The 27,515-nt window shown below is 35.4% G+C and overlaps 1 protein-coding gene across 7 annotated transcripts; it reads left to right on the forward strand.

Moving 5' to 3' along the window:
- VPS26A (VPS26 retromer complex component A) lies at positions 1 to 27,511 on the forward strand. 7 transcript variants are annotated; one of them, XM_081073766.1, is made up of 10 exons: positions 44 to 181; positions 2,716 to 2,816; positions 4,051 to 4,200; positions 15,070 to 15,145; positions 16,134 to 16,290; positions 16,878 to 17,042; positions 18,200 to 18,306; positions 21,388 to 21,456; positions 23,543 to 23,685; positions 25,756 to 27,511. In XM_081073766.1, exons 3-10 carry the CDS (start codon positions 4,123 to 4,125, stop codon positions 25,867 to 25,869), a joined length of 909 nt encoding a protein of 302 aa, XP_080929892.1. In that variant the 5' UTR covers positions 44 to 181; positions 2,716 to 2,816; positions 4,051 to 4,122; the 3' UTR covers positions 25,870 to 27,511. The 7 variants fall into 7 exon arrangements, with proteins under 7 accessions (XP_080929891.1, XP_080929894.1, XP_080929892.1 ...); XM_081073769.1 differs by lacking the exon at positions 2,716 to 2,816 and adding an exon at positions 11,598 to 11,667 and having other exon boundaries at positions 105 to 181; XM_081073765.1 differs by lacking the exon at positions 2,716 to 2,816 and having other exon boundaries at positions 1 to 181.
- Positions 27,512 to 27,515: the final 4 nt, after the last annotated feature.

The raw sequence follows: 27,515 nt of genomic DNA on the forward strand, positions 1-27,515 counted from the left end.
AGGCCAGTAGGGCGGGGCCAGAGAGCCGGAGAAGACCGGCGCTGGGGGAAGGGAAGAAAGGAAGGGAGGGGTCACATGCGGTGGGAGGCCCAAGGTCACGTGACGGGGCTCCGGCGCTGGGAGTTCTCCTGAGCGGAGAGGAGTGAAGTGGGGGGGACGCGACGGCGCGGCGCTGACAATGGTGAGTGCGCGGCGGCCCGCGCGCTTGCTTCCAGCCCTCACCCCGGAGCGCGCTGCGAGACGGCCAACTGCGGGCTGGGCGTCGCGGGAGGGGCCGCAGGGAGCGGCGGAGGAGGCAGGCTGGCCGGCCGGGAGCCTGTCTGAGCGCGGCGTTAGGCCCGCCTGAGCACGGCGGGGTCGGGGAAGTGCGGGCGGCGCCGTCTCTTCCCGGTCCCGGCGAGGCCAGAGCCTCCGCAGGAGGCGGTGCGCTCTCCCGGCCATGTCAGAGCCTCTGCCCGCGTTCCTGGATCGGCTGGGGGGGCCCTGGCCGGGGACTCGGACCCCGCCTCTGCGGGGGCTCGCCACCGCCTCCCCCTGCAAGGTAGCCGGTCCCTCCTCCCCTCCCGGGCGGCCTCGCTTCCCTTCAGGTAGGATGACCCTGGAGTCCCCCAGTTCCGGACTCGGGTGGAAGGGGACTGGGTCACTCTCTTCCCGTGTGTCACGAGCCTGATAAACTGACATGCGATTTCCTGACCCCAGTTCAGCCTGATGTTGACACTTGTAGAATGAGAGAGAGAAAGAAAAGGACCTTGGAATGGGGACAATTTTAACTGAAAAGACTGTTTCGGGTCCGCTGCTTTAAGCTTTGGCTTTCATTTCCTTCCCCAACCCATTTCGACGGTAGAAACTTAACGCTCTGGGAGGTTGAAATGGCCTAGGGAGTTGAGGGAGGCGAACCAGAGTACTCCGGCCACAGTCAGTGGGCAGCACCAGCGTGGGCACGATGGCGTGTAACTGTGTGTGTGTTGACAGGCTCTAGGTTGGATCTCATTTCGCTCATTTTATGGTAATACTCGTTTCATTCAGCAAGCATATGTTAGGCACCTACTGTGTGTTCTTACAGTACCTGCTTCACCAAAGCTCACCGGCTCAAACTGCGTGAGACTTTGGGCCCAAGACCCAGCTAGGTTTATTTTTCAAAAGTTACTTTGAATAAATACAAGTGAAGATAGACATGTTCATTCTAAAACGTGGAGCCTTTTTTCCTTTCATTCAGCAGATAGTTAGGTGTGCTCAGGGGCGGTGAGCAATACGGAAACAGACCTTGCTCTCTTGTAGTTTACAGCCTAGATAAACATTTGTGTAATTATTTGTTTAATTGGAAATCGCGGTTGTATTGGAAGTATAAGAAGGAAGTATTGGGGGACTCTGCCTACTTAGGAGTTGGGGAGGTCTTTCTTTAATTGAATATCATTTGCAAAGAAAACTTAAAAGGCCTTCCTATTTTTGTGCTTCTGTTTAAAATTACTGCTTTTAGTAAGCTTTTGAATTATGGTCAAGAGCGATTTATTTTTATTTTCAGATTAGTCAAACTAAATTGTAAGGCTTTGAACACTGAAATGGGCACACATGTAATATATGTATGAAAATTTGCTGTTTCATTGCTTGTGTATGGGCTGAGTAAATTGGGAGAGCCTCCCTTCTGCCTTACCTTGAGTTGCATTTCTTTACATCCACTTGACCTGGTGAAATTTCTTCAGTGACAGCTAAAAGTTTGTTGTCTTTTAATGTATCCACATGTAATTTTGCTACATGGTGATGCTCAATATTGGGTTTATAAATTATATGAAAAAAATCTTAAAGTAGCGTAAAGTCAGTGATACGAGGTTTAGGCCACGATCCGAAAACTGTAAAAACAATTGTTAATAATGTTTTAATAGTCATATATTGCAGACTAATTATTTAAAGGCTACCTAAGACTTTCAACTTGTATATTAATTGTCTGTCTAGTATTGCTCCTGAAAATCTCATGTTCTAAATGCTTACTTGAAGGTGTCTTTTCCAGAACTGAGTAGTCTTGCACTTAAAGATCTCAAAACTGTCTTCTGTGATTTCAGCAAAAGTCCACGTTAATGTACCTAACCCTCTTTATAACTTTTATTCCCTTCAAGGCCTCACTATCCTGACAATTTTGTATTTTGTTTCCTCTTTACATATCGGGAGAAGTATTATAATTTGAGTGTGAATAATTTTTAAAATATTTTATTTTTACGACTTTTTGTTTGACATGACAAAAGATGCACATCTTGAAAGAAAAACTTCAGAAGTGGGACTTTGGGTAGAGAATCTTTTCTTTCAACTCCTTTTAGCAGGAAAACAAAAGACAAACTTTTTTCACAGATTTTATTTTCTCTGTGTTGTTTACTTGTTAAATGTAAGACATCCACAAGTTCCTGAAGGCTTTTAGTAAGACTAGTTCATTTTTGCTATGACTTAGAGTAAAAAAACATGATGTTGACCCAGTGCTAAATTCTCATGACCGTCATTCGTTGTTAAAGTGTTATAGTTTATTTCTCAACCTACTATTCTGCATATGTAGAATAAGTTTTTTTAAATATCTTGCAATCTCTCCCAATCTTAGTATTTTAATTGTGTTGAAAATGCAGATTATAATTATCTTTTGTGTTAAGTCATAAAGGATCTATACTTAAGGTTTTTTAAATTCCAAATTAATGGAATTATATTAACAAAAATAATCTTCTGTTACTAAAATAGGACAACATAGAATATGGAAAAGACTTTGGGATCATTAGTGCAAATGATGAAAATCAAGTGAATTATCAGACTGGTTAAAACTCTACTAAGGGGTAAAATCTGTACGTTATTTTTCATTAGGGCATTTAAAGTCATTATATAAGGAATGCATAACTGATTATTTTAAAATGCATGAATTATATAGCGTGTTACCTACATGTGGTGACTAAGAACAGACTCAGAGATTGCAATAATGCAGGGAAGTTTCATATTGCACAGATTTAAAGATCTTATACTACAAAAGTAATAATTTGTCAACACATGTACAAATTACATTCTCCCTTAAGAATTCTGTAATATTCTCTTCTTAAAAGCTGTTCCACAATATATAGAGCTTTTCTCTTAAACTCAGTCTTCTTTCTCAGTCTCTTATAGTTCTGCTTTCCTTTTAGAAGCATCTTCTTGGTTCAAGGCACTTGACTATTTAGTACCTGCTGTGTTTTGGGGTTCAGGGGACAGGGCTCTGATTCAGCCCCAGGGAATGTTGTCAGATGGTCCTGGATGGACCTTTGTATCTCCCTCAGAGGCTGTAAATATTTTAAAAGACTAGAAGACTAGCTTTCATTATTGATAAAAATAATCCACAAGTATATCTGATATTGGAATGGCTAATGGATTCTGTATTATTACTATAATATGCTTTGGCATTCTTAAGCAATTGATCTTTGTCCCTTATAGTTCTGTCATGTTTGGGATTTATAGAACAGGCTTATACATTTTTGGAGGGAAAAATTGACAGAAATTTAGTTACTCTCCTCCATTAGAACCCGTTTCCTTCCAAAGTCTTACACAGTGTAACGTCCTGTTCAGACCTATGTAGCAGATTTTATAGAAAGTAGTATATTGTAATAATTCATTTGGATTTGTATGAGGAATTTGGATTTTATGAGTTCTGCTTAATTGAAGAACCTCATAGAAGTATGACTAAAGGTATTTTTTCAAATCCAAATGTGAAGAATTTTTTAGATTTCTAGTATATATAAGTATTTGGTTATTTGTAGTGGTACTTATGAAAATAATTGAAATTATATTTAAATTTGTTTAGTTTTTGTCTTTATTGTAAAAATCATGTAATGAATTTGTCTTAACAAATTAAGTGTACAGCACAATATTAACTATAAGCACATTGTATTACATTTATTTAATTTTGATGTAGAATTTTATGTAAGTTCATTTCCTTGTGAACGCACAGATTTATAGTCTGTTTAACTGTAGGTCATCATTAATTAAAATTGAATTATAAAACATAGCGACTGGCAAAACATGGTAACGATGAGTATTTTTCTTTTATTTTAGAGTTTTCTTGGTGGTTTTTTTGGTCCCATTTGTGAGATCGATGTTGTCCTTAATGATGGAGAAACCAGGAAAATGGCGGAAATGAAAACTGAAGATGGCAAAGTAGAAAAACACTATCTTTTCTATGATGGGGAATCTGTTTCAGGAAAGGTAAATCATGTGTCTGGGAGAATTACCTAGTTGGGGATGTTAGAATTAGTTATCAAAGTGGTCTGTGCTATTTCTAAATTTGATTTTATTAGAGGTGGAATTTTTCTTTCAGAGGGTCTCCTAAAATCCTTGATTCATTAGAACATTTGTAGGAAAGATTCTTAAACTGAAGATTTACAGGGGCAGAGTCTAAATTAAATTGGATGCAAAATTTTGTGTTTGTGACTGGACATGTTTAGCTTCAGACAGTTTCTCCAGTGGGGCTGCAATTCATACAAAGTTCGTTTCTCCTGTAACATAAAATTGAGTTTTAGAGATTAAGGATAATTCTCCAGTATACCTTTCTAAAAGTTTCTTTCTCATTCTTTGTACCTTATCTCTCAGTACTACCACCGTGTGTCTCTCTTTGTTTTTTCGTACTCTGTAGAGAACTTAAGTACATTTGGAATGTGTCTATGCATGGTCAGATACATTTATGATGCCTTCTATATGGTTTCACTTTTCCCCCTTTTCCTTATCAAGTGATATATAAGATCATCATTATACCATAGGAAATATGATCAATATTCATTCGTCTGTGTTATTGAGGAATGGTAATATCATAGAGAAAACCAACCTGTAAAACATTTGAAATAATTTTTAAAATACAAAATAAGAGAATTTTGCTTTCCTTTTTTTTAAAGTAATATAGACACCTGGTAGACAGTTCAGGAAATAATGTAACTATAATCCCATCACATGGAAAGAATTCACTGTTAAAATTTGGGTGTTTCTTCCTAGTCTCTCTGCATTAATTAATGTTTATGTGTCTGTAGTATATTAAGCATACTTTTCCCTATTACTGGATATTTACGTAGTTTTTATTTTTCAGATGGCTTATACTATATCACTGTATCTTTGATAATACAGACATCTATATACATAAATTTTTCTCCAAATTTCTGTAGGATAAGATAATTTCCTTAGAATGAATTCCTGGAAGTGAGTTGCTGGACATGAGTATTTGAGGGGTGTTGATACATATTAATCTGGAAAATTTGCATCAAATCACATGTCCACTTATAATGTCTTGTTTCACCCAACTTTCATTACATATTACTTTTTAATCTTTTATTTTGATAGGCAAAAATTTTATACATATAATTTATTGGGTTGACAATGGTTAGTAAAATTACATAGGTTTCAAGTGTTCATTTCTACAATACATCATCTACATATCACATTGTGTGTTCACCACCCAGAAAAAAGATATATTTAGCGTTTCTTTGGTTTCTAGATAGGTTGAACTTAGGGTTGTTAGCCATTTTATTGCATTGTCTGTTCTGATCCTTTGCCAAATTACTTCTATTGCCATCTTAGTGTTATATCTGAAATAAATATTTTGGTTTTCAACTTTACTTTTCTGGTACTCTTCTTTTAAAAAGACGGAGAGAAAGAGAGGCCTAAAAGAGAGCAAATTAATCAGAAGGATGGAGCATGTCAAATGAAAGATGAGTAAAGGAAATAGTGTTTGGTCTATGGAAGAGAAGACTTGTTAATATTGTGGAGTTGGAGAGGGTAGGGATACCAATCTAGTGGTCTTTCTAGAGAGATATTGAACCTGCTAATATCTCACATATTTAATTTATAGATCTGACAAGTAACTAAGTATCTCTCCTGCTAGGTTGAAAGCTTTTTAAGTGATCAGGGAATCAGTGTGCTTCTGTAGTCTCCATAAAATACATTATAGATTGTTTATGTAATAAACTCTCACTAAATATTTATTTGATTTGTTTATTTACTGTTTTTAAGTCTAGTAGTGAACATTTCCTGTCTGGTTTAAAGTAATCTATGTCATCTGGGTCAATTAAGAGTTTCTGGCTGATGTTTATGGGTTAAATAAAGAAAGAAGGGAATGTTTAAGGAAATAGAACCACTTCAGTGTTGGTTTTTAAAAATAGCTGGTATTCAGATTACACTTTTTGGAATTGCTAGGGATCATGTGTAGATCTAATCAATAACTATAAGAGTATATTTTAAAAAATGATACATCTCTTAAAGGTAAATGTTTTGCTCAAAAGATATTATATCTGGAATGTGATTATGTATTGACCTGAGATTATTGTTTTCATTTTTAACCTTTTTATTGTGAAATAAAACATACAGAAAACCATACAAAACAAAAATAAATTATTATAAGGCATGTTTTCTTGTAATCACCATTCAGGTCAAGAAGGAGGCCTTTGCCAACCACTCCTTATGTTCCATCCCCTTCCCCTCAAAAGCAACCACTTTGCTCACGTTTACAGTAATAAACTTCCTGCGTTTCTTAATCGCTTAGGCTTGCTCCTTTAAAAAACATTGGTACGGCTTTTAAGTCTCTTTCAATCTCATATTCCCTCTTCATGCCTTTCTCCCACCCCCTTTTTTTAAAAAAAATTATTTGTTGAAGAACCTGGGCCTTTTGCACTGTAGAGTTCTCTATGATTACACTCAGGATACAGTTATTGCCTGTAAATTGGCAGCTGGATCCAGATACTTGATCAAACTCAAATTCTTTTGGCAAAAATTCAGGTGATGGTGTGTTTTTTTTTAGCAGGGGTACATGATATCTAGTTTCCTCTTCCTCTCTTTTTTTTTCTTTTTTGCGACTCTTGTTAACAGTTGTTAATACTGATTTCCGGCATACCTCCAGAATAGTTTTTAAATATTCAGGAGCACTTTGAAAAGAAAGCTTAAAAGGAAAAGAAAACAAGCATTGGTTACCTGTGACCTAGCATGGGTCACTAAGAACAAGTCATACCACACGAGTCTAGGCTTTTTGAAATGTCTGAGTATTAATAAAAAGATCATTGGGATAGAGTTGGAAGATCTAGCCTTAACTTTACCACTGTCCTAGTAGATAACTCTTGGTAGTCATTTAACTTTCTGGATCTCACCTGTACATTGAGGAAGTTGCACTGAATCATTGGTTTCCAAACTTGGCTTTGCATGGTAGGATTCTCTACATAAAAATCCTTCATATATTAGATGTGATGTCGGACACGGAGGAGGTCTGACATCCCATCCAAAGCAAGAATAAATTTTTATGATATTCTGACAGTGAGCTTCTTTATGTACTTTGTTTTCAGTTTTTTTTAAAAGACTTTTTATTTTTCACCTTCGGCCTTCCCCCCCACTCCGATTCAAGCCGTTGTTTCTCAGTCTAGTTGTGTAGGACACAGCTCCCTGGCCCATGCTGGTATTATGAGCCTTGGGCTCTCCTCCGCCGCTCGCAACAGCTCACGGCAGCTTTCGTGGCTGCCGGCCCCTCGTTGGCTGCTGGCTGCTCATGGCAGCACACGGTAGCCCACGGCGGCACACAGCAACCCATGGCACCTCACGCCAACCTCCGGTGGCTCACAGCAGCCCAGCTCCAGGGAGAGCTGTTGTTCACAATCTTAGCTGTAGAGGGCGCAGTTCACTGGCCCATGTGGGAATCGAACTTGCGACCTAGTTGTTAGGAGCACGATGCTCCAATCACCTGAGACACTGGGCTGGCCCCCTGTTTTCTTTTTTAAGGCAGTTTTAGGTTTACATCAAAATTGAGGAGTTACGGAGATTTCTCATGTACCCCGTGCCTCCACACTTAGACACCCTTTCCTGTCATCAACATCACTCCCCCAAATGGTACATTTCTCACCAATGACGAACCTAATTGACACATCATAATCACCCAAAGGCCATAGTGTACCCAAGGATTCACTCTTGGTGTTGCATTTTCTGTGGGTTTGGACAAATGTATGATGACATGAGATGTGATAAAAAATATATGGTGAGTGTTTACATTTTAAACATTTTCTTATAGTGAAAGACACATTGCCATTAATCCCCCTCAAAATACTTTCTCTGGCTTCGAACACACTTATCCCATCGTTCTTGCCTCTTTCTGAAGTAGTTCTGGAAGGTCTCCTCTGTGAGTGTCTTTAGTTGTGCTGTCATGGCTGCCTTGATGTCCTGAATCATTTTGACTTTGGGGAAGAGCCAGAAGTCGCACGGTGCCAAATCAGGTGAACAAGGTGGATGAGGACACACCGTCATGTTTTTATTTGATAGAAATTGCTGTGTGCCAGAAGCAGTGTATGACGTGGAGCGTTATTGTGATGGAGGGTGATTTACTGCACACTTTAAAACACACCTTCTCTTAACTATAGCTCACACCCAACTGACTGCACTGAACAAATTGAAACTTACCACACTGTTACTAAGGTTCAATGCACCACATCCTTTCTGTTGGATGGCACTGGGCAGCAGCATTCACTGTATTTTGTGATCACAATGGAAAAGCCCTGTGTCACACATCATTTCAGGTTTGACAGCAATTTCTGTAAAATAAAAATATTACAGTGTGTCCTCATCCACCTTATTCACCGGAGCGGGTACTGTGCGACTTCTGGCTCTTCCCCAAAATGACCATGAAAGGTACACATTTTGAATCGTTTCAGGACATCGAGGCAGCCACAACAGCACAACTAAAGACACTCACAAAAGAAGACCTTCCAGAACTGCTTCAGAAAGTGGCAAGAATGATGGGTTAAATGTGTTCAAAGCAAGGGGGAATAAGTTGAGGGGGATTGATGGCAATGTGTCTTTTACTGTAGTAAATTTTATTTAAACATTCACCATATTGTTTGATCACATCTCGTATATCCATCATTATATCATATAGAATCTTTTCATTGACCTAAAAATCCTCTTTGTTCATCTCCCCCGTTCCCAAAACTATTAATCTTTTTATTGTCACCATAGGTTTGCTGTTTTCAGAATGTCATATAGTTGGAATCATACTGTATGTAGCCTTTTCACATTGGCTTCTTTCACTTAATAATATGCATTTAAGGTTCCTCTATGACTTTTCATGACTTGATAACTGGTATCTTTTTAATGCTGAATAATCCATTGTTTCAATGTTCCAGTTTATCCATTCACCTGTTGAAAGACATCTCAGTTCTTGAAACTCTTTGGCAATTATGAATGAAGCTGCTATAAACATCTGTGTACAGGTTTTTGTATAGACAAGTTTTCAGCTCATTTGGATAATAAATACTTGTAAGTGCACTTGGTAAGCCTGTCTTTAGCTCTGTAAGAAACTGTCTTTTAAAGTAGCGCTACCATTTTGTATTTCCACCAGCGATAAATGAGAGTTCCTGTTGCTCCACATCTTTGCTAGCATTTGGTGTTGTCAGTGTTTTGGCTTTTGTCCGTTCTAATAGATATACAGTGGCATTTCATTGTTTTAATTTGCAACTTCTTAAAGTACGAAGTTGAACATCTTTTCATACGTTTATTTGCCAAATGTATTTCTTTGGTGAATGCCTGTTCAATGATTTTTTAATTGGATTATTTGTTTTCTTGTTGTGTTTCAAGAGTTCTTTGTATATTTTGGATAATAGTCCTTTATCAGCTGTCTTTTGCAAATATTTTTCTCCCAATCTATGGCTTTTCTTCTCATCTTCTCATTGTCTTGATTGTTACATGGTGTTAATTTCCATTTCCCTGACATCTAATGAGGTTGTGCATCTTTTCATATATTTATTGGCCATTTGTTATCTTTTGTGAAGTGCCTATTCATGTTTTTTTTTTGGGGGGGGGTTCATTTGGCTTTTTCCCTTATTGATGTTGAGGATTTTTTTGTATGTTCTTGATAAGAGTCTTACGTTTCTAAATAGAGTCCTTCATCTATGTATATCTATATATTGTGAATACCTCCTCTTACTTTCTGGCTTGACTTTTCACTATCTTAACAGTGTCTTTTGATGAGCAGTTATTCTTACTTTTAATATATTACAAGTGTTTTGTTTCCTTTTTAGTAATGCTTTTTGTAGCCTGTTTAAGAAATCTTTGCTTACCTTATGGGCATGAAGATACTCTTGTTTTCGTTCTCCCATAAATTTTTGTGTTTTACATTCAGATCCTCAGTTTGCTTGGAATTGATTTTGTCTTTGTGACGTAGGAGTCAAGGCTAGTTTCTATTTTTATTTTTTAACATAATGGATATCTAATTAGCCCACAACATTTATTGAAAAAGCCATTCTTTCCCTCTATTGTATTGCAATCAACTGCTAATCCCATTTGTTATAAAGCAGAGGTCATGTGGGTCTATTCCAACCTCTCTCTGTTCTGTTCTATTGATCTATTTGTGACATACACTTTTTCTTTTTAAAAATAACCTTATTGACTTATAATTTACATACCACAAAATTCACTCTATTGAATTGTACAATTCGGTGGTTTTTGCTTTATGTGCAGAGTTGTGCATCCATCACTGCTATCTCATTCCATAATATTTTCATCACCCCAGAAAAGCACCGTTATCAGTCACTCCCTTGCGGCCATAGATTGGATGTTTGTGTCCTCATAAGATTCTTGTGTTGAAACCTAATCCTCAATGTGATGGTATTTGGAGGTGGGGCCTTTGGGAATTGATGAGGTTCCAAGGGCAAATCCCTCGAATAGGATTATTGCTCTTATAAAAGAGGCTCCCAAGAAGCCTTAGCACCTTCTGCCTCGTGAGGACACAGTGAAAAGACAGCTGTGTATGAACCAGAAATCGAGCTCTCATCAGACAGCAAATCCACTGGTGCCTTGATCTTGAAATTTCCAGCCTCCAGAACTGTGAACAATAAATTCCTGTTTATAAGCCACCTGGTCTGTGGTATTTTGTTATAGCAGCTCAAATGGACTAAGACAGCTATCAACTACTAATCTACAAATGCTTTCTTTCACTATGGATTGCATGTTCTGGACATTTCATGTGAATGGAATCATAAAATATGTGGCCTTTTGTGTCTGGCTCCTTTCATTTAGCATGATGTTTTCAAGGTTCATATCTTTAAAAAATCTTTTTTGGTTAAAAAAATGTCTAAAAAATAAAATTAGCCATTTTGACCATTTTTAAGTGTGCAATTCAGTGGCATTAATTACATTCACAATGTTGTGCAATCATCACCATCATTTCCTGAATTTGTTCATCACCCCGAACAGAAACTTGGTACCCGTTAAGCAATAACTACCCATTTCCCTTTTCTCCTAATTTCTAGATACCTCTAGTCTACTTTGTTTTCCTATAAATTTGCCTGTTCTAGATATTTCGTATAAGAATGGTCATACAGGATTTGGCCTTTTGTGCCTGCCTTATTTCATTTAGCGTAATGTTTTCAAGGTTTGTTCACGTTGTAGCATGTATCCAAACATAATTCTTTTTGATGGCTGAATAATATTCCAGGGTATGTCCATGTGCTATATGGTTATACCACATTTCTTTACTCATCAGTTGAGGACTTTGGTGTATCCACTTTTTGGCTATTATGAATAATGCTGTACTTGTGTGAACAATATTTTGTGTGAATATATGTTTTCATTTCTCTTCGTGTCTCTAGGAGTGGAATTGTTGGATCATATGTTAACTCTGTTTAACTTTTAGAGGAACTGCCAAAGTTTTCCAAGCAGGTATACCATTTTACATTCTCTCCAGCAATGTATGAGGGTTCCAATTTCTTCACATTCTTGGCAATACTTAGGATTGTATTTTTTATTATGGCCATCTTAGTGGGTGTGAAGTATATCTCATTATGGTTTTGATTTGCATTTCACTAATGACTAATAATGTTGAGGATCTTTTCTGTGCTTATTGCCGTTTGTATATCTTTGGAAAAGAGTCTATTCTTATTCTCTGACCATTTTTTTAAATTGTGTTGTCTCTATTGTTGAGTTGTAAAAGTTCTTTGTATATTCTGGATACAAGTCCTTTATCAGTTATGTTTTGCAAGTATTTTCTCCTTGCAAACTCCTTGTAGTTTGTCTTATTTTCTTGATGGTGTCTTATAGCACTAAAGTTTGAAATTTTGATGAAGTCCAATTTATTTTTTTTCTTTCGTTGCTCATACTTTTGGTGTCATCTAAAATAACCATTGTCCATCCAAGGTAATGAAGATTTACACTTAGGTTTTCTTCTAAGACTGTTGTAATTGTATCTTGTATATTTAAGTCTTTGATCCGTTTTGAGTTAATATTTGTATATTGTATGAGGTAGGGATCCAACTTCATTCTTTTACATGTTGATATTTAGTTGTTCCAGCACCATTTGTTGAAAAGCGTATTCTTTCCACATTGAATTGTCTTGGGGCTGTTGTAGCACATACTTTTTATAGTTAAAATAATTCCTATCTGTCAAAATTTTTTGGAGAGTTTTTGAAGCATTCCTTAAGGCAACGGGGGAAATATTTAGATTATCATGAGATTATTAGGGAACAGCTACTTGCTCAGATTATTTTTATCCTCAGTTAGAATATTTACTGCTTTGGTTCATGTGACAAATATTCCTTAAGTCTAGAACAATTTGGACTATATCCTAAATTATTACGCTTTAAGAACATATTTAACCTAGGTTTCCACTTTTTAAAATACAGCTTGTATCACTAAACTTTCTGAATAATTTTGGGAGAGCCTTGCTGACTATGTGTTTAATTATTGAGATACAGGTTTGTTTGTTGTTTACAATTGTGAAAAATTTGACTAGTAATTTATCTGGCAAGTTGGAGGGGGTCATAAGTTATGATTTTTTAACCAGGATATTCTTTTAGATTGGTCAATGATGAGTAAATTGTCTTGAAATGGTGGTGTCAGTGCCAAGCCACCTATAGTGAATTCGACATCTATTACTTGTTGCAAAAGTGAAAAAAGACGTATGTTTAGTCTGAGATTATAGGAGTGTATAGTTGAGTTATTTAAGCAAGGAATATTATTGTAGTATCTTTCATCAACATAAATATGGACCATATTCTTCTAGCATCCAGCAACAGTCATGTACAGATACCTTGGTGCCCAGCAACTATAAATGGCATGTAGTACACTGGTACATGTTTGCCTTAAACACTATATGGATGAATTTAACTATTTAAATAGATCCTGAAGACATCATAATTCGAGACATCTATAGATATTATACAAGTATGTATGCATGCTTATATGTATACAGAGAAGATGGTAAAGCATAATGGGACAAAGTATAAACAGATGATGGGTTTGAGTAATGATTGTGTGACATTTCCTTGTACTGTTCTTGCAACTTTTCTATAAGTTTGAAATTATAATAAAAGTTACAAAAATATAACTGAGTTGGTGTTAAAATTCTTTAACCCAGTTCATTGTCATTATTTCATTTATTTTTCCATATTCCCTTGCAGAATAGCTTTTAAACCAAAAATACTTAATTATGCCTTCCAATTCTGGCATCCGTCAGGTTCCGGAATAGCTTGCATTAGGCTTAAAAGCAACTATATTTAATAATAGTGGAAGATTAAGGAAAATTTCATAGTTTAGGCAGTTTGGTGGGAAAATTGAACAGCTTTGCATTTCTACCTCAATGTGGTTTCAAAGGGCTTTTGAAGAACTCTAAATTATAAAAATATCATGTATAGCTGTGTTCAAACAAAGACATTCTCTTAAACTGTTGCATAATAGAGTTGTTTAAAGTATATGTTTTTCTGTGTGCCTTATTAGGTACAAATTAGGGAATAGCTGTAATTACTGCCTGGCATATGAAACAGTTGGGAGTTACACCTGTTTTATTTGTGGTTCAAACAAAAAATTCAGCTTGTTAGTACATGTGAAGCATTTCTAAGTACTACCCTTCTTTTCTTAAAAGAAGTATTTTTCTGACTTTGAAAGTATTACTTGCCTGTTATAAAAAAACAACAAAAAATCTTGAAAACTATAAAGAAAACAAAATTACCTGTAATCATACATTCCAGAAGTGACTGCTGTTAAGAGTATTTCTTTTATGTGGTTTTAAAAAATATAATTGGCATTATGCTTGTATACAATTTGGCCATGCTTCCTTCATGTAACATATCATGCACATCTGCCAACATCATTAAAAATTCTTTTACTGTATTATTTTTAAACTTTAATAATATTCCATCGTATGGTGTACCACAATTTTAGTTATTTCTTTTTCTGAGATATTAATATGGAAGGCAAGTGACTAACTCATCCTGGTAACAGATAATAGAAGATAGAGAAGAGTGACTATTTTAATTTATGTAGTTTATAAGCAGAAGTAATTGGAACTCTGTTTTTATGGTTCTTAATTTCTATTATATTTTGAGAAACATTGTTTGGAAGAAAAGCTTTTAAGAGTCATGTTACCAATATTTTTATAGTAAAGAATAAACCTGGATGTATGCTTTTTTGTTTAGCTAATCCATAAACATTTGGCACTTTAGTTTTAATATGTCAAATTAAAAATTTATAAAACTAAGGTTTTCGTTTGGCAGATAATGAATTTAGGGAATTTGAAGGTATATATTTTACTTCATAAGTACGTAAGATAAATCATACTCAAAATTTAAATCTTTAGACATTCTGTTTTAGGATAAGAAGCAGACCCAGGGCAATAAGCATTGGTTTTATGGTTAGGAGTTACAACAATATAGTCTTGGTTACAAAAAGCTGAAAGTGATCCTTCAGGTTAATTCTTGGAATTAGTGATTACCTGACGTTAAAATGCTGTTGTCATAGAATTGTTTAACCATTTGACCAAAAACGTATTTGAATAGTTGAAAGTTTTCCGCCTTTTTTTTTATTGAGTCTTTATAGTTTTCTAGCTATAAAGAAGGATTCTTTCCTAACAGAGCAGATGCTTTAAGTGATAGGTTCGTTAGTGATCGTATGTGAGTGAGTTATACCTTCTCTGGTGCTGTAAGATCATCATGATCTGGGTACGTGATGTTGTCTCAAACTTCAGAAATGAATACCTGAAATACTTACAATTGCATTCGTCTGGAAGGAATCTACACTAGTAGGCCCACTCAAAGGATTAACATCTCTTACAATTTCATGTTTTGGCAGGTAAACCTAGCCTTTAAGCAACCTGGAAAGAGGCTAGAGCACCAAGGAATTAGAATTGAATTTGTAGGTCAAATTGGTGAGTTTTAAAATAGTATTACTTTTTTTCTTTGATAACTGAGTTTGAAGAGGGTTGTATTTGGCACTTAAATAATTGAATTTAGAGCTTAGCTTTGTGGAAAGAATTGATTTTGCATAATAAAAGGATTTATTTTATAAACATTAAATCATGTTTCATTTAATTGTGTTAAATGATATTTGACTCATCCTGCCTTTATTAAAATTAATTACTAAAAATGAAAGGAGTTATGTAAGCTACCAGCCTTGAAAAATAATTCTTGTAAATTAGTTGACTCACTGAAATTTCCATCTGCCTACATTTTTTCATCAGCTTTAGTCACAATTATGTGTCACCTTCATTCATCACTTTCTAATTACCCATGCCGTTTGTCTTCCTGAACTAGTGTGTATCCTAAGCCAGACTCACCTGTCAACAGAAAATTCTATGTGAAAAGGAAAGGTGTAATTTCTTCTTGACTTAGATCAACTTTTGTACATTTCCATATGTGTATTTCCAGAGACTTTCTTGATTTAACAGGAGTTTAACTGTAAAAATCTTTTAGTACTACAAATTCAGAAAAGAGAAAACAGGTCTTTATAATACTGTAAGATAGTTAGGTTTTGAATCTAGTTTTCTAAGTTTTACTGTATGTTTTTAAAGTGTCAAAATTGGAGTGGGTGGATATTTATTTACATATCTGTTCTAGATGAGATTATACATGAGGGGCAAATTATAGTAATTAACTGGTAGTTGTTTTAGTCTTTTGTGTATTACAGTTTTATCAAGGAAATATATTCGCCTAACCAAAGCAAAACAAAATGCTTTTTGCCTTGAAGGGAGGAAGTTCAGATAATTGCTGGAAATGTGTTTTTTAAAACAACTTCATATTGGGCAAACCCTAACTACATTAAAGGAATAAATTCATTTTTATTTGCTTTGGAGGTAGAAGATTGGGTTTTAATGAGCTGACATTAAATTGTTTTTTTTGCTTTTTAAAATTTCTTAGAACTTTTCAATGACAAGAGTAATACTCACGAATTTGTAAACCTAGTGAAAGAACTAGCCTTACCTGGAGAACTGACCCAGAGCAGAAGTTATGATTTTGAATTTATGCAAGTTGAAAAGCCATATGAATCTTACATCGGTGCCAATGTCCGCTTGAGGTATGAATTAGGTATACTAGACACTATAGACATAGTCAAAACCAGAAAGTAATAGTTACTACTGAATGTCTTATTAGAAATTCTAATTATAATTCTGGACTGGAAGACTTAAAATTTTTAAAAATTCTGTCAAATCTTTTGTTCTGTCTAACTAATGCTGATCTGAGGTAATAAGAGCTTTCTATCATTCTAGATTTAGAGAACCATATGATGAGAAGTTTTAGTCATACACTTCCTTTGAATGAATTGTCCCTTAGGTACTCATTTGTTGTATAAATGGACTTACCCTCTAAATCCGTTAGTTTCCCAACAAGTTTCATGTAGTGTACAGTTAAGGAGTGATCTAGAGAGATTTCTTCCAGTAGGCTTGATGGTAGCACACCAAATTTATCTAAAAGTTACACTATTCTTTAAATTGAACATTGTTTTCCATGGTGGGGGCATTTATTTAAAAATTAGAACTCCTTCGTGAAGTTGATCCCAAAGGAGTTCCAGGAGGAGAAAGCAGAGTTGTAGTTAATGTTTGCTTTTTAAACACCGTGATTTATCGTAGGAGATTTAACTTGACCTCTCCATTAACTTTGTAGGTATTTTCTTAAAGTGACAATAGTAAGAAGACTGACAGACTTGGTAAAAGAATATGATCTTATTGTTCACCAGCTTGCCACCTATCCTGATGTTAACAACTCTATTAAAATGGAAGTGGGCATTGAGGATTGTCTACATATAGAATTTGAATATAATAAGTCAAAGTAAGTACCTTTCACAAACAACTTAAATGTTCAGGGATAACTAAGAAGCTTTTCAGATCTTTGTAAATTGGTCAAAGAGAGGATAGAATTGACATTAATCTGATGTTAACAGACCAACAGAATCTCTGAGCTGTAAGGAGCTTTAGGTGTTTGGTCTGGCTTCTGATTCACTGCAGGTTTCTTTCATATTCTATTCCTGGAAATATGATATACATGCCTTCAGAGTCTTATATTGTTGGTAAATTATCAGATAGTTTAGAACCTAAAAACTTGTCACTGGAATCCTCCCTTCAGACTGACATAATTGCATTAATCAACTCTTGGGATATTATTTTGAGATCCAAACCTGGGAGAAGCTTAAAAAAGTCCTTTGGGTGTTGTGGGAATTTCCAGGTTTATTATGTCTTCATTTCAGGGTATCTGGGGAGAGGTCTTTGATTAGCAGATAGTATGGCAACAAATTCATCTAGGGGTCTCTCTTTGAGGCCTGGTGATTTGTTAGGTGCACTAGTCTAGCACTTGGAGTAATAATGACACTAAACTCTTGTGTAGAGCTTTTCATGTTCAAAAACATCTTCATAACACCAAATGAATATTTATTTTTTGTTTGTTTGTTTCTTGTTTGTTTTTCAAATGAATATTTCAAGCATAAAAATCTTAATTTTTCCATGCTTAAGTTCTTTGGAATTTAAGTTAACCTCTGAGTTAAGGACCAACAATTAATCAGGCTAATTCTTCCTTCTGAGGTATAGTGATGGTCAAGTAAAAGTTTAATTCCTTATTTTATAGTATAGTCGTGTGCTACATAATGACGTTTCCATCAACGACAGATTGCACCTACAACAGTGGTATACCATATAGCCTAGGTGTGTAGTAGGCTGTCATCCAGTTTATGGAAGTGCACGCTATGAGACTCACACAATGACGAAATCACGGTACATTTCTCAGAACATATCCCCATCATTAAGCAGTGCATACCGTAAAATGATTTAAGACTTTTTTGGAGAAACATTTAACAATATGAATACTCAAAATGGTATTCTTAAATAGTTACTAATCTAAAGATGTGTATTAAACTCTTTTAGGACATGTTTCACTTTTTCACTTTTTGTTTGTTTTTTAAATTTTAATAAGTGAGATATATTATTTCCCCAAAGGTATCATTTAAAGGATGTGATTGTTGGAAAAATTTACTTCTTATTAGTAAGAATAAAGATCCAACATATGGAGTTACAACTGATCAAAAAAGAGATCACAGGAATTGGTAAGTTGAAATAGCATATGAATTAAAATTCCTGTTTTAGTTGAAATTTTAAAATCTTAAAATATTATTTAAACATAAAATAAATGTCTACATTGGATACTAACTTTGATACTTAATATTGCTGGCAGTAAGTTATTCATTTATGCTTTTTTAAATTAATTTTTGAATATAGTAATTCCTCTTAGCCATGGGGGATACATTTTAGGACCCGCAGTAGATGCCTAACACTGCAGATAGTACTGAGCCCTATATATACTATTTTTTCCCTATGCATACATACATACATACCTATGATAAAGTTTAATTTATAAGTTGGACACAGTAAGACATTAACAAGAACAATAATAAAATCAACAATTAGAACAATATACTCTAATAAAAGTTATGTGGTCTTTCTCTCTCTCTCTCAAAATATCTTACTGTGCTGTACTCACCCTTCTTGTGATGATATGAGATGATACAGTGCCTACGTGATGAAATGATGTGAGGTGAATGACATAGGCGTTGTGACGTAGCATTAGGTTACTGTAAGAGCAGGCATACCGTGACGGTTGATCTGATAACTGAGATGGCTACTTAAGTAACTGATGAGCAGGTAGTTTATAGAGCGTGGATACACTGGAGCAAAGAATGATTCACATCCCAGGCAGGATGGAATGGGATGGTGTGATATTTCATCACGCTACTCACAACAGCAAGCAATCTAAAACTTATGAATAGTTTATTTCTGGAATTTTCCATTTAATATTTTTGGACCGTGGCTGACCACAGATAACTGAAACCACGGATAAGGGGGGAACTACTGTAGGTAATAAATTCACATGGTTCAGAAATAAAGTGTAAGGGGCCGTCCTGGTGGCTCAGGCGGTTAGAGCTCCATTCTCCTAACTCTGAAGGCTGCCGTTTCTATTCCCACATGGGCCAGTGGGCTCTCAACCACAAGGTTGCCAGTTCAATCCCTTGAGTCTTGCAAGGGATGGTGGGCAGCGCCCCCTGCAACTAAGATTGAACACAGCACCTTGAGCTGAGCTGCCACTGAGCTCCTGGATGGTTCAGTTGGTTGGAGCGCGTCCTCTCAACCACAAGGTTGCCGGTTTGACTCCCGCAAGGGATGGTGGGCTGTGCCCCCTGCAACTAGAAAACGGCAACTGGACCTGGAGCTGAGCTGTGTCCCCACAACTAAGACTGAAAGGACAACAACTTGAAGCTGAATAGCACCCTCCACAACTAAGATTGAAAGAACAACAACTTGACTTGGAAATAAAAAAGTCCTGGAAGTACACACTGTTCCCCAATAAAGTCCTGTTCCCCTTCCCCAATAAAAATCTTAAAAAATAATAAAAATAAAAAAATGAAATAAGTGAATCTGTTTAAAAAAATAAATAAGGTGTAAGACCACACAGTAAAAAGTGTCCTATTTTTGTACTCCAGGTATTATCTACTCATAGGTAATAGGTTTATAAGTTTTAAAATCCTTCTAGAGACTTGGCATATACAAGCCAAGTACCTCTATGTTATGCCCTTCCCCCCTTTTTAGTTAAATGGTTACATAACTACAAACTTTGCTTTTTCACTTAACAATATATCTTAGAGATCTTTTCATATCAACATGTATGAGAGAGCACTTCCTCATCTTTTTTTATAGTATTCCATTCCAAGGGTGTACTAGAATTTAACTAGTCTGCTATTGGTGGGCAGACAGGTTGTTTCCAGATTTTGGCTATTACAAACAGTGCTTCAGTTAACATCATTTTGCCTTAGGGATGTGTGTCTGTAGAACTATTTCAAAGGGTATATTCATTTGTCATTTTGATACGTGTTATCAGTTTGTCCTCTTTAGGGGTTGTAATAATTTGTATCTGCCAGCAATGAATGTAGGAGAGTGCCTGTTTTTCCTCTGTTCTCACCAGCACAATGTTATAAAACTTTTAGCTGATTTGATGGGTAGGAGAGGAAGTTCCCCATTGTAGTTTTAATTTAGTTTTCTCATTCTGAGTGAGGGTGAGCGTCTTTTCACGTGTATAAAAGCCATTTCTATAAACTGCCTATTGCATACCTTTTGCCCCATCGATATTGGATTACTAGTCTTTTCTTATTTGTAGAAACTATATATATATATATATATATATATATATATATATATATATATTACAGAATTCAATCCCTTCTACTGTTAAGAGCAGCAAAACTTTCCCCAGTGTGTCTTGCTATGGTGGGTTATGCCATGTAGAAGTTCTTGATGTTTACGTATCTAGTATGTAGATTTAGTTTATCCTCTTCAGCTTTTGTTGGTTTTTTGCTGAAAATCATTTTAGGCAACACTTTTTAAGAGTTCGTAATTGATAGTCATAATTATAAATTTCTGTTTTTCTTAGTCTCCATCTTTTACCTTCTAATAAAAGTCAAAGTGGTTTAAAAACATTAAAATAAAACCAAGTTCCCATTTATTGTTTAAAAAGAAATTGTTTAAACATTTTTTTGTGAGTATAAAGATTCTGTTCAAGTTTAGAAAATTTTAAATAAATAATCTGCACTCATCATCCATAACAGATGTGTATTTTACATCATTGGGATCATTACTGTATGTTTTGGTATATTTTTTTCACTTACCATAATAGCGACTTTTTAAAAATGTCTGGGTTCCAATAATTCTTTGAGGTCGAATTCCCAAATTTCAAAGAACTATATGTAAATCAGATATTCAGTTTGATATTTTGTTTATGTTAAAGTTAACTAACTCTGAGAGAATACAGTTTGGGTGTTGGAGAGAAAACTAGCATGTCAGTGGTTGGTTCTGATGTGTATTACTAGTTTCTATTTTAACAGATACTGGAAATGACAAGGAACTCAGAAGAAGATTCCTGTATATTACCTTTGGGAGGAATGGAGTGAAACATTCAGTTTCAGCGTTCAGCATGTTAAGTGTAGATCAAGAAATAGAAAAGCATTATCAACATTTTCACAAAATGGGAAGATAAATTAGTACTAAAATAATGTAGTAGGAAAATAGGAAGAAGGTATAAGACTGGAAATTATATTCTGGAAATATTTAAATTAATATTGTTTACATTGTTGCACTAGGACCCAGTACCACAACGGAAACAGAAACAATCGCTAAGTATGAAATAATGGATGGTGCACCAGTAAAAGGTAACACTTTTCATTTACTACTTTTGTGGTATAGGTAGTGCAAACAGCAAGTGTTCATGGCAATTTAGTTTGAAAGTATTTATGCAGTATAGGAATATTTGTGAATTTTTAGAATGATTCTTGCAATAATGGTTTTTAAGATCATCTTTGTATAGGTACTGAGAAGACTATAATAGTACTTACTAGTCTGAAGTAAGGTTTAATTTTTTTACTCAGTTTAAATTTAGAATTTAGAAGACACGTATATCTCTTCCCTAGTTCTGAATTTGTAATACTTTGTCTTCTGTTATAATAGTTCATCTCTGTAAATCTTTTTTATTCGTGATAAACATAAAGTACAGTATAACTGAGCATTAATTCCTGCAGGATTCAAGAAAATAAGCAGTTCCATTACTAGATAATTTTCATTGTCTAAGATAATGAAGCCAGTATTTATCATTTTAAATTTATTTCTTTGGCTTTTTTTTACTCTGTTAGTAATTGCTTCAAAAAGTAGCTACCATTTATTTACTGCCAGCTCTAGAGGAGGCATTGTACTTTCTCAGGTGCTCTAAAGTTCCCTACCACCCTCTGAGTTAGGTGTTGGTATTCCTTATTTTACAGATGAAAACAAGATGCAAAGAAGTTTTAAAAACCTGTTAAAGTGATACACTGTAGGGAGGCAGAACTTTACTTCTGCCCATCGTAGATTTTTCTGCTGGGACCGCATAACAAAAAGATTAATAAGAGAAAAGATTTATTTAATGCATGCAGTGTACATCACGCAGGAGAAACCTCAACAAAAAAAATAACTCAAAGCAGTGGCTTAAAATTTTAGCTTATATAGCATCTTTAAAAGAACCATAAATTTGGAGAGAAATGGCTGGACAAAGAAAAGTAGTTTTAGACTTCCAAGAGTGGCAAACTGTGGGAAGGTAAATACATGAGAGGGAACTAATGGAGTAAGGGTTCACTTGCAGATTCCTCTGGTTCCACCCCTGAGCTGATGAGTCTGTCTCCAGTAAAAGGAGAATTTATATCCTGCCTTTAGGCAGAAAAGGGGGAGCCTTTTCTTTTTTTGCTGCTTCTTGATTGCCTTCAGCTCAAAATAATTTGTACGAAGAAGCATATTTTGTGGTGATGTATTCTACTTTGCTTCAATGGCTAATCATAGCAGAGTTGGAGTTTGACCTTAGGCCTTTCTGATTCCAAAACCCATGTGTGTACTCTCGTGTTATGCAACAATTACTTTGTAAAATTCCAGCAGCCACAAATTTTTATGTAAATTGATGGGTTGTATATCTTTCAGGAAATAGATATACACAAGAAAAGTATTACATAAAAAGATTCCAAACAGAAGATGCAAATAATTACCCTTAGGAAAAGAGAAGCCATGAAAATCTATATAGCAATCTTTGGTGATGGAGGAATGTCATCATTCTGAACATGCTAGTTTCTTTGGATGAATTAGTAATAAGTATTCAACTATTTACACACGTGATTAGAAATTATGGTAAACTTAATGAAAGCAAAAATAACAACTATTAAAACAACATCTCTCTGCTGGCATGTTGTATTTTTACATGTAGTATTAACCTGTGTAGCCCTTACAAATTCTCTACAAGATGGATATTATTGGTATTCCCCAGATGAGGGACTTAAAGCAGAATGGTTAAGTGACTTGGTCAAGGTCACACAGCCAGTAAATTAGAGAGTTGGGATTAAAATCCAGGCATTCTGGCTCTAGAGCAGTGGATCTCATTTAGGAGCAATTTTGCCACCCCCGCACTTCTCACCCCCAGGACATTTGGCAATGCCTGGAGACATTTTTGGTTGTCACACTTGGGGAATGCTACTGGCATCTAGTGGGTAGAGGCCAGGGACGCTGCTACACCTCCTACCGGGCACAGCACCTTACTCACAACAAAGAATTAACAAGCTTAAAATGTTAATAGTGCCAAGGCTGAGAAACCCTGGTTTAAATTTTTTGTTATGCTGCTGTCTCATGAGGAACTGGAGCATTCATATCTTCTCCATCATGTTCTAGGTGTTATGTGACTTTACTTAATAATCTTTTAGAATTAAATGGAAATTGCTTTTCTTTCAGGTGAATCAATTCCAATAAGACTATTTTTAGCGGGATATGACCCCACTCCAACAATGAGAGATGTGAACAAAAAATTTTCAGTAAGGTACTTTTTGAATCTAGTCCTTGTTGATGAGGAAGACAGAAGGTACTTCAAGCAGCAGGTATGGTGCCACCCAGGCTCGTATCCTGTTCAATGCAGTTCTAAAAACACCTGAAAAGACTCGTTTTTCTGAACTTTATTGTACTGAGCAAGGGGGTTACTAAGTAAGTGAAAACACTGAGAGTCTAAGGAAGTACATAGGCATGAATGGGATTGTGTTGTGATAGATCTCTTCTCTAGCATTCTGTAGGATCCAAAATGGGCTATAATTTAGCAAGGCTTTTATTTTTCTTTTGAAAGTTTTTTTAATTTAAATAAAAACAATACCTGCTGTTTGTTTTAAAAAAAGGGGGTGGCCGGTTAGCTCAGTTGGTTAGAGCGTGGTGCTGATAACACCAAATTTGCTGGTTCAATTCCAGCATGGGCCACTGAGCTGTGTCCTTAAAAAAAAAAAAAAAAAAAAAACAAGATTAAAAAAAAAATCAGGTAATACAGAACAGAATTAAGTAAGGGGAAACAAAAATTTCATTATCATGATGAGTTTTCCAGACCTATTTGTGTGTGTTTGGATCATGTAAGGCATGTTGTTCTTTAATTTGCTTTTTTACTCAACTGTCTTAAATGTCTTTCCTGTATCAACAAATACAGATTTCCAGTATCACTTTCTATGACTCATTAATTTGGTGGATTCTGGGGTTTCCGTTTTTAACTTATTAAACAATTCTGTTACAAATGTCCATGAGATGACCCAAATCTGATACGTTTTATATAAAATGTTTATCATAAAACTTGTTCTCATTTCAAAATCAAAGTCATGGTGTATTTTGAATGAAGATTGATTAGAATAGTTTTTTTGTATTCTGAATCAGAGTAATAAATATTTGAATGTCAATTGAGTGTTCAAAACTAATTAGAAATTATTCTGTGCTGAGTGCTGTGAAGAATACAAAAACTACCTTTTATAAACAGGGTTTGTCCTCAGGGGTCTCACATTGCAGATATGTGGAAAAATAAAATTTATTTAAGTTAATTAAGAAAAAACTTAATAGTTCTAATACTTTAGAAGAGAAAAAACTTAATTCCATTAATGCTGCCACCATAATGCTGTGTAATTAAACATAGGTAATTATAAGTTCAAAATAGATTATATGAAATTTACAATTTCCAAATCAATGACATATTGTGGCCCTATTGCCTAAGTATATTGCTTCCCAGAGGCATTCATTTAGATGTTTAAATTCTGATATCTTGGTTAAAAAAAAACAACAGCCTGTCATGACTGAAGCAAATAATTTGCAAGTAATTTTAGGAATTTAGAAGAGATCTCAGGATGGATTGGTTAGGGTCAGATTTAGATTGGCTGAGGAACAGAGTTGGACGATATATTGGGGAAGATGTAGGGCAAGTTTATTTGGAGTGCGTTGGAGGAAGTGAGTAACTCAGTGTGGGGGTATGCGGGTCTAGGGAGGGAAGAGAGTGAGGTTGGTACATTGGAAAAAGGTTGTGGAGGGCCTTGCGTGCCTGGCTGGAGATTGGTTCTCGAGGCACTGAGAACTACTGAAGAGCAATGCAAGCAAGTGTTGTAGACTAATCCGTGAAGGGAAGGGTGGATAAAGGGGCCTCAGGCAATCTGAGGCAGTCCTTCACTGTAGGTGCATTCAATCTTAGTATCTAAGATTGAAGTGACAAGGGCGTGAACATGAATGAGGCAGTGGAATAGCAAACCAAAGGACAGATTTTAAGAATTCTTTACTGATGCTAATAATTAGTTGGAAACTCATATTAAATGAGCCTTCCTAGATTAACACATATTTTAAACAAAGGTTCTTACTATTACAAAAAAAAGAATTCTTTAAATCAATAATACCTAGAACTTTGTGCCAGATTGGATTGGTAGTGGTGGTGTGCATGGGTGCTGACTGGGGGAGGCAGAGTTGGCAGAAAGGGCATTTCAAGATTAGAATCAGAAGAAAGTGGGTCCATCAGGAAAGAGGAGGACTTTAGTAGGGAAGACTTTAATTTTGTTTTTGTTAAAATTGAAGTGGCATTATTTTCATGTTGAAAATTTAAGGCATAATATGAGAACACTGATTTGTTAACATTGTGCCTTTTTTTTTCTTCTTTTACTTAGGAAATCATTTTATGGAGAAAAGCTCCTGAAAAACTGAGGAAACAGAGAACAAACTTTCACCAGCGATTTGAATCACCAGAATCACAGGCATCTGCTGAACAGCCTGAAATGTGAAGTGAATGGGGGAAAAAAAAGAAAAATAGCCCTCCTATATCCACTGAGATTAAGTTTGGCAGGATAAAGATGGTTGCAGTATGTATGGCGGGGAGGAAAGGCCAAAAGTCCATTTATAATAGTCTTCCTTTATCTTACAGTGCTGCATTTATTTTATGATATAACTAAGTGTTCTTCGTGTATATACATTAAAAAATGCGCTTTCTTTGAAACACTGGGACTTTCTTAAGTTGCTTTTTTTTTTTTTACTGCACACTTTGATGATAAGCACTCATATGCCTCAGTATAAACATTAAAGATTTTCATGAGTAGGTTGGTATTTGTAATTTTGCTTTCTTTCTGCATACATTGATTATAAATCCTTTTCTCCTTTTTCATGCTAATGATTACCTCTTATTCTCTACTTGCAGAAAATGAAATATTTTGTGTTCAAATAAAAGTAGAAAACCTGAATGGCCCTTACATACTGCAGAGATTTAAAACGTGGCATCTCGATATTTTTTCGTATTACATTTATAGTTTTACATATGTATTTGAGAAATGTATATGGAATGTTTCACTGTAGGTGCATCTGAGTCTACCATTCCATGGGTTCCTGAATTTTATTCTCTTTGAAGTCTTACGTGGTAAGAATATTAAAATTTTTTCCACAAGGGATTATGTAGAATGTCATTGTAGCTTCCCCCCACCCCATGTTAAGTAACCATTTTGCTACTACCCATCAGGTTCTACTGTGTGCTTTCTGCAGTGGAGTTGACTCCGTATTGTTGGCATTTTAGAATTTTTAAAAACTATATAATTTTTCCATTAACACTTTGAAATTTTTTAAAGGAATCTTTTTACCACATACACACAAATATAATTTTCTTGACTTCTTAAATATTTTCTTCCCTTTTCAAGGGAGAATTTGAGGATGGGGGGATTCAGTTAGACCCGTTAAGCATGTAGTTATCCAGATCTGGACAATTTTTATGTTTGTTAAATTGAGACTTTGGCTAGTTCAAACTCAGTTTTAAACTTCACCCATTCTGCTTAAAAATTTTAACACTAAATTCAAGTCATTTATTCAAAGTCTGTAAAAAAGAAGGCTGCAGTCATCTGTTCATATGCATGAGGTCTGATCTCAAATACACTAAATGTGGGGTGTAGGAACTAAAACGACGAAGCCTGTTGTGTGAAACCACTTTCACTTATGGTTCATTGGTTTTTGTACCAGTATTTTTTATACACTTCAGTGCAAGTCTCGTCAGTTAACCTTACTTTATGAGTAAGCTAAGTAACCCAAATTACATTTCTTTAAACTTGTTTTACTACTATGGCACTTTGATAAAATGGTCAGTAACCAACTTTACTGGCCAAAGGTTCCATGTACCATGTGCTGGAGCATCTATTTTACATGTGGATATCTGTAAATGGTAATGTTTTCCTTCATGTAAGTGCCTGTTCAGAATTTCAGAATTTTAAAATGCCAAATATTTTCATGGTCACTTGCATGTAGTAATCTACAAAATATTCAAAGAAAATTTGAAAACCAATTGTATTTAACCAGCCTCAAATTGTGCAACCATGATGTATAATAAAGAATTTGAAACAGATAGAGCTTGCTATTTGAATGATTAAAATAGTTCTATTTTCAAATCTCTTCT

Source organism: Rhinolophus hipposideros (genome assembly GCF_964194185.1).
Source record: "Rhinolophus hipposideros genome assembly, chromosome: 15".
NCBI lineage: Eukaryota > Metazoa > Chordata > Mammalia > Chiroptera > Rhinolophidae > Rhinolophus > Rhinolophus hipposideros.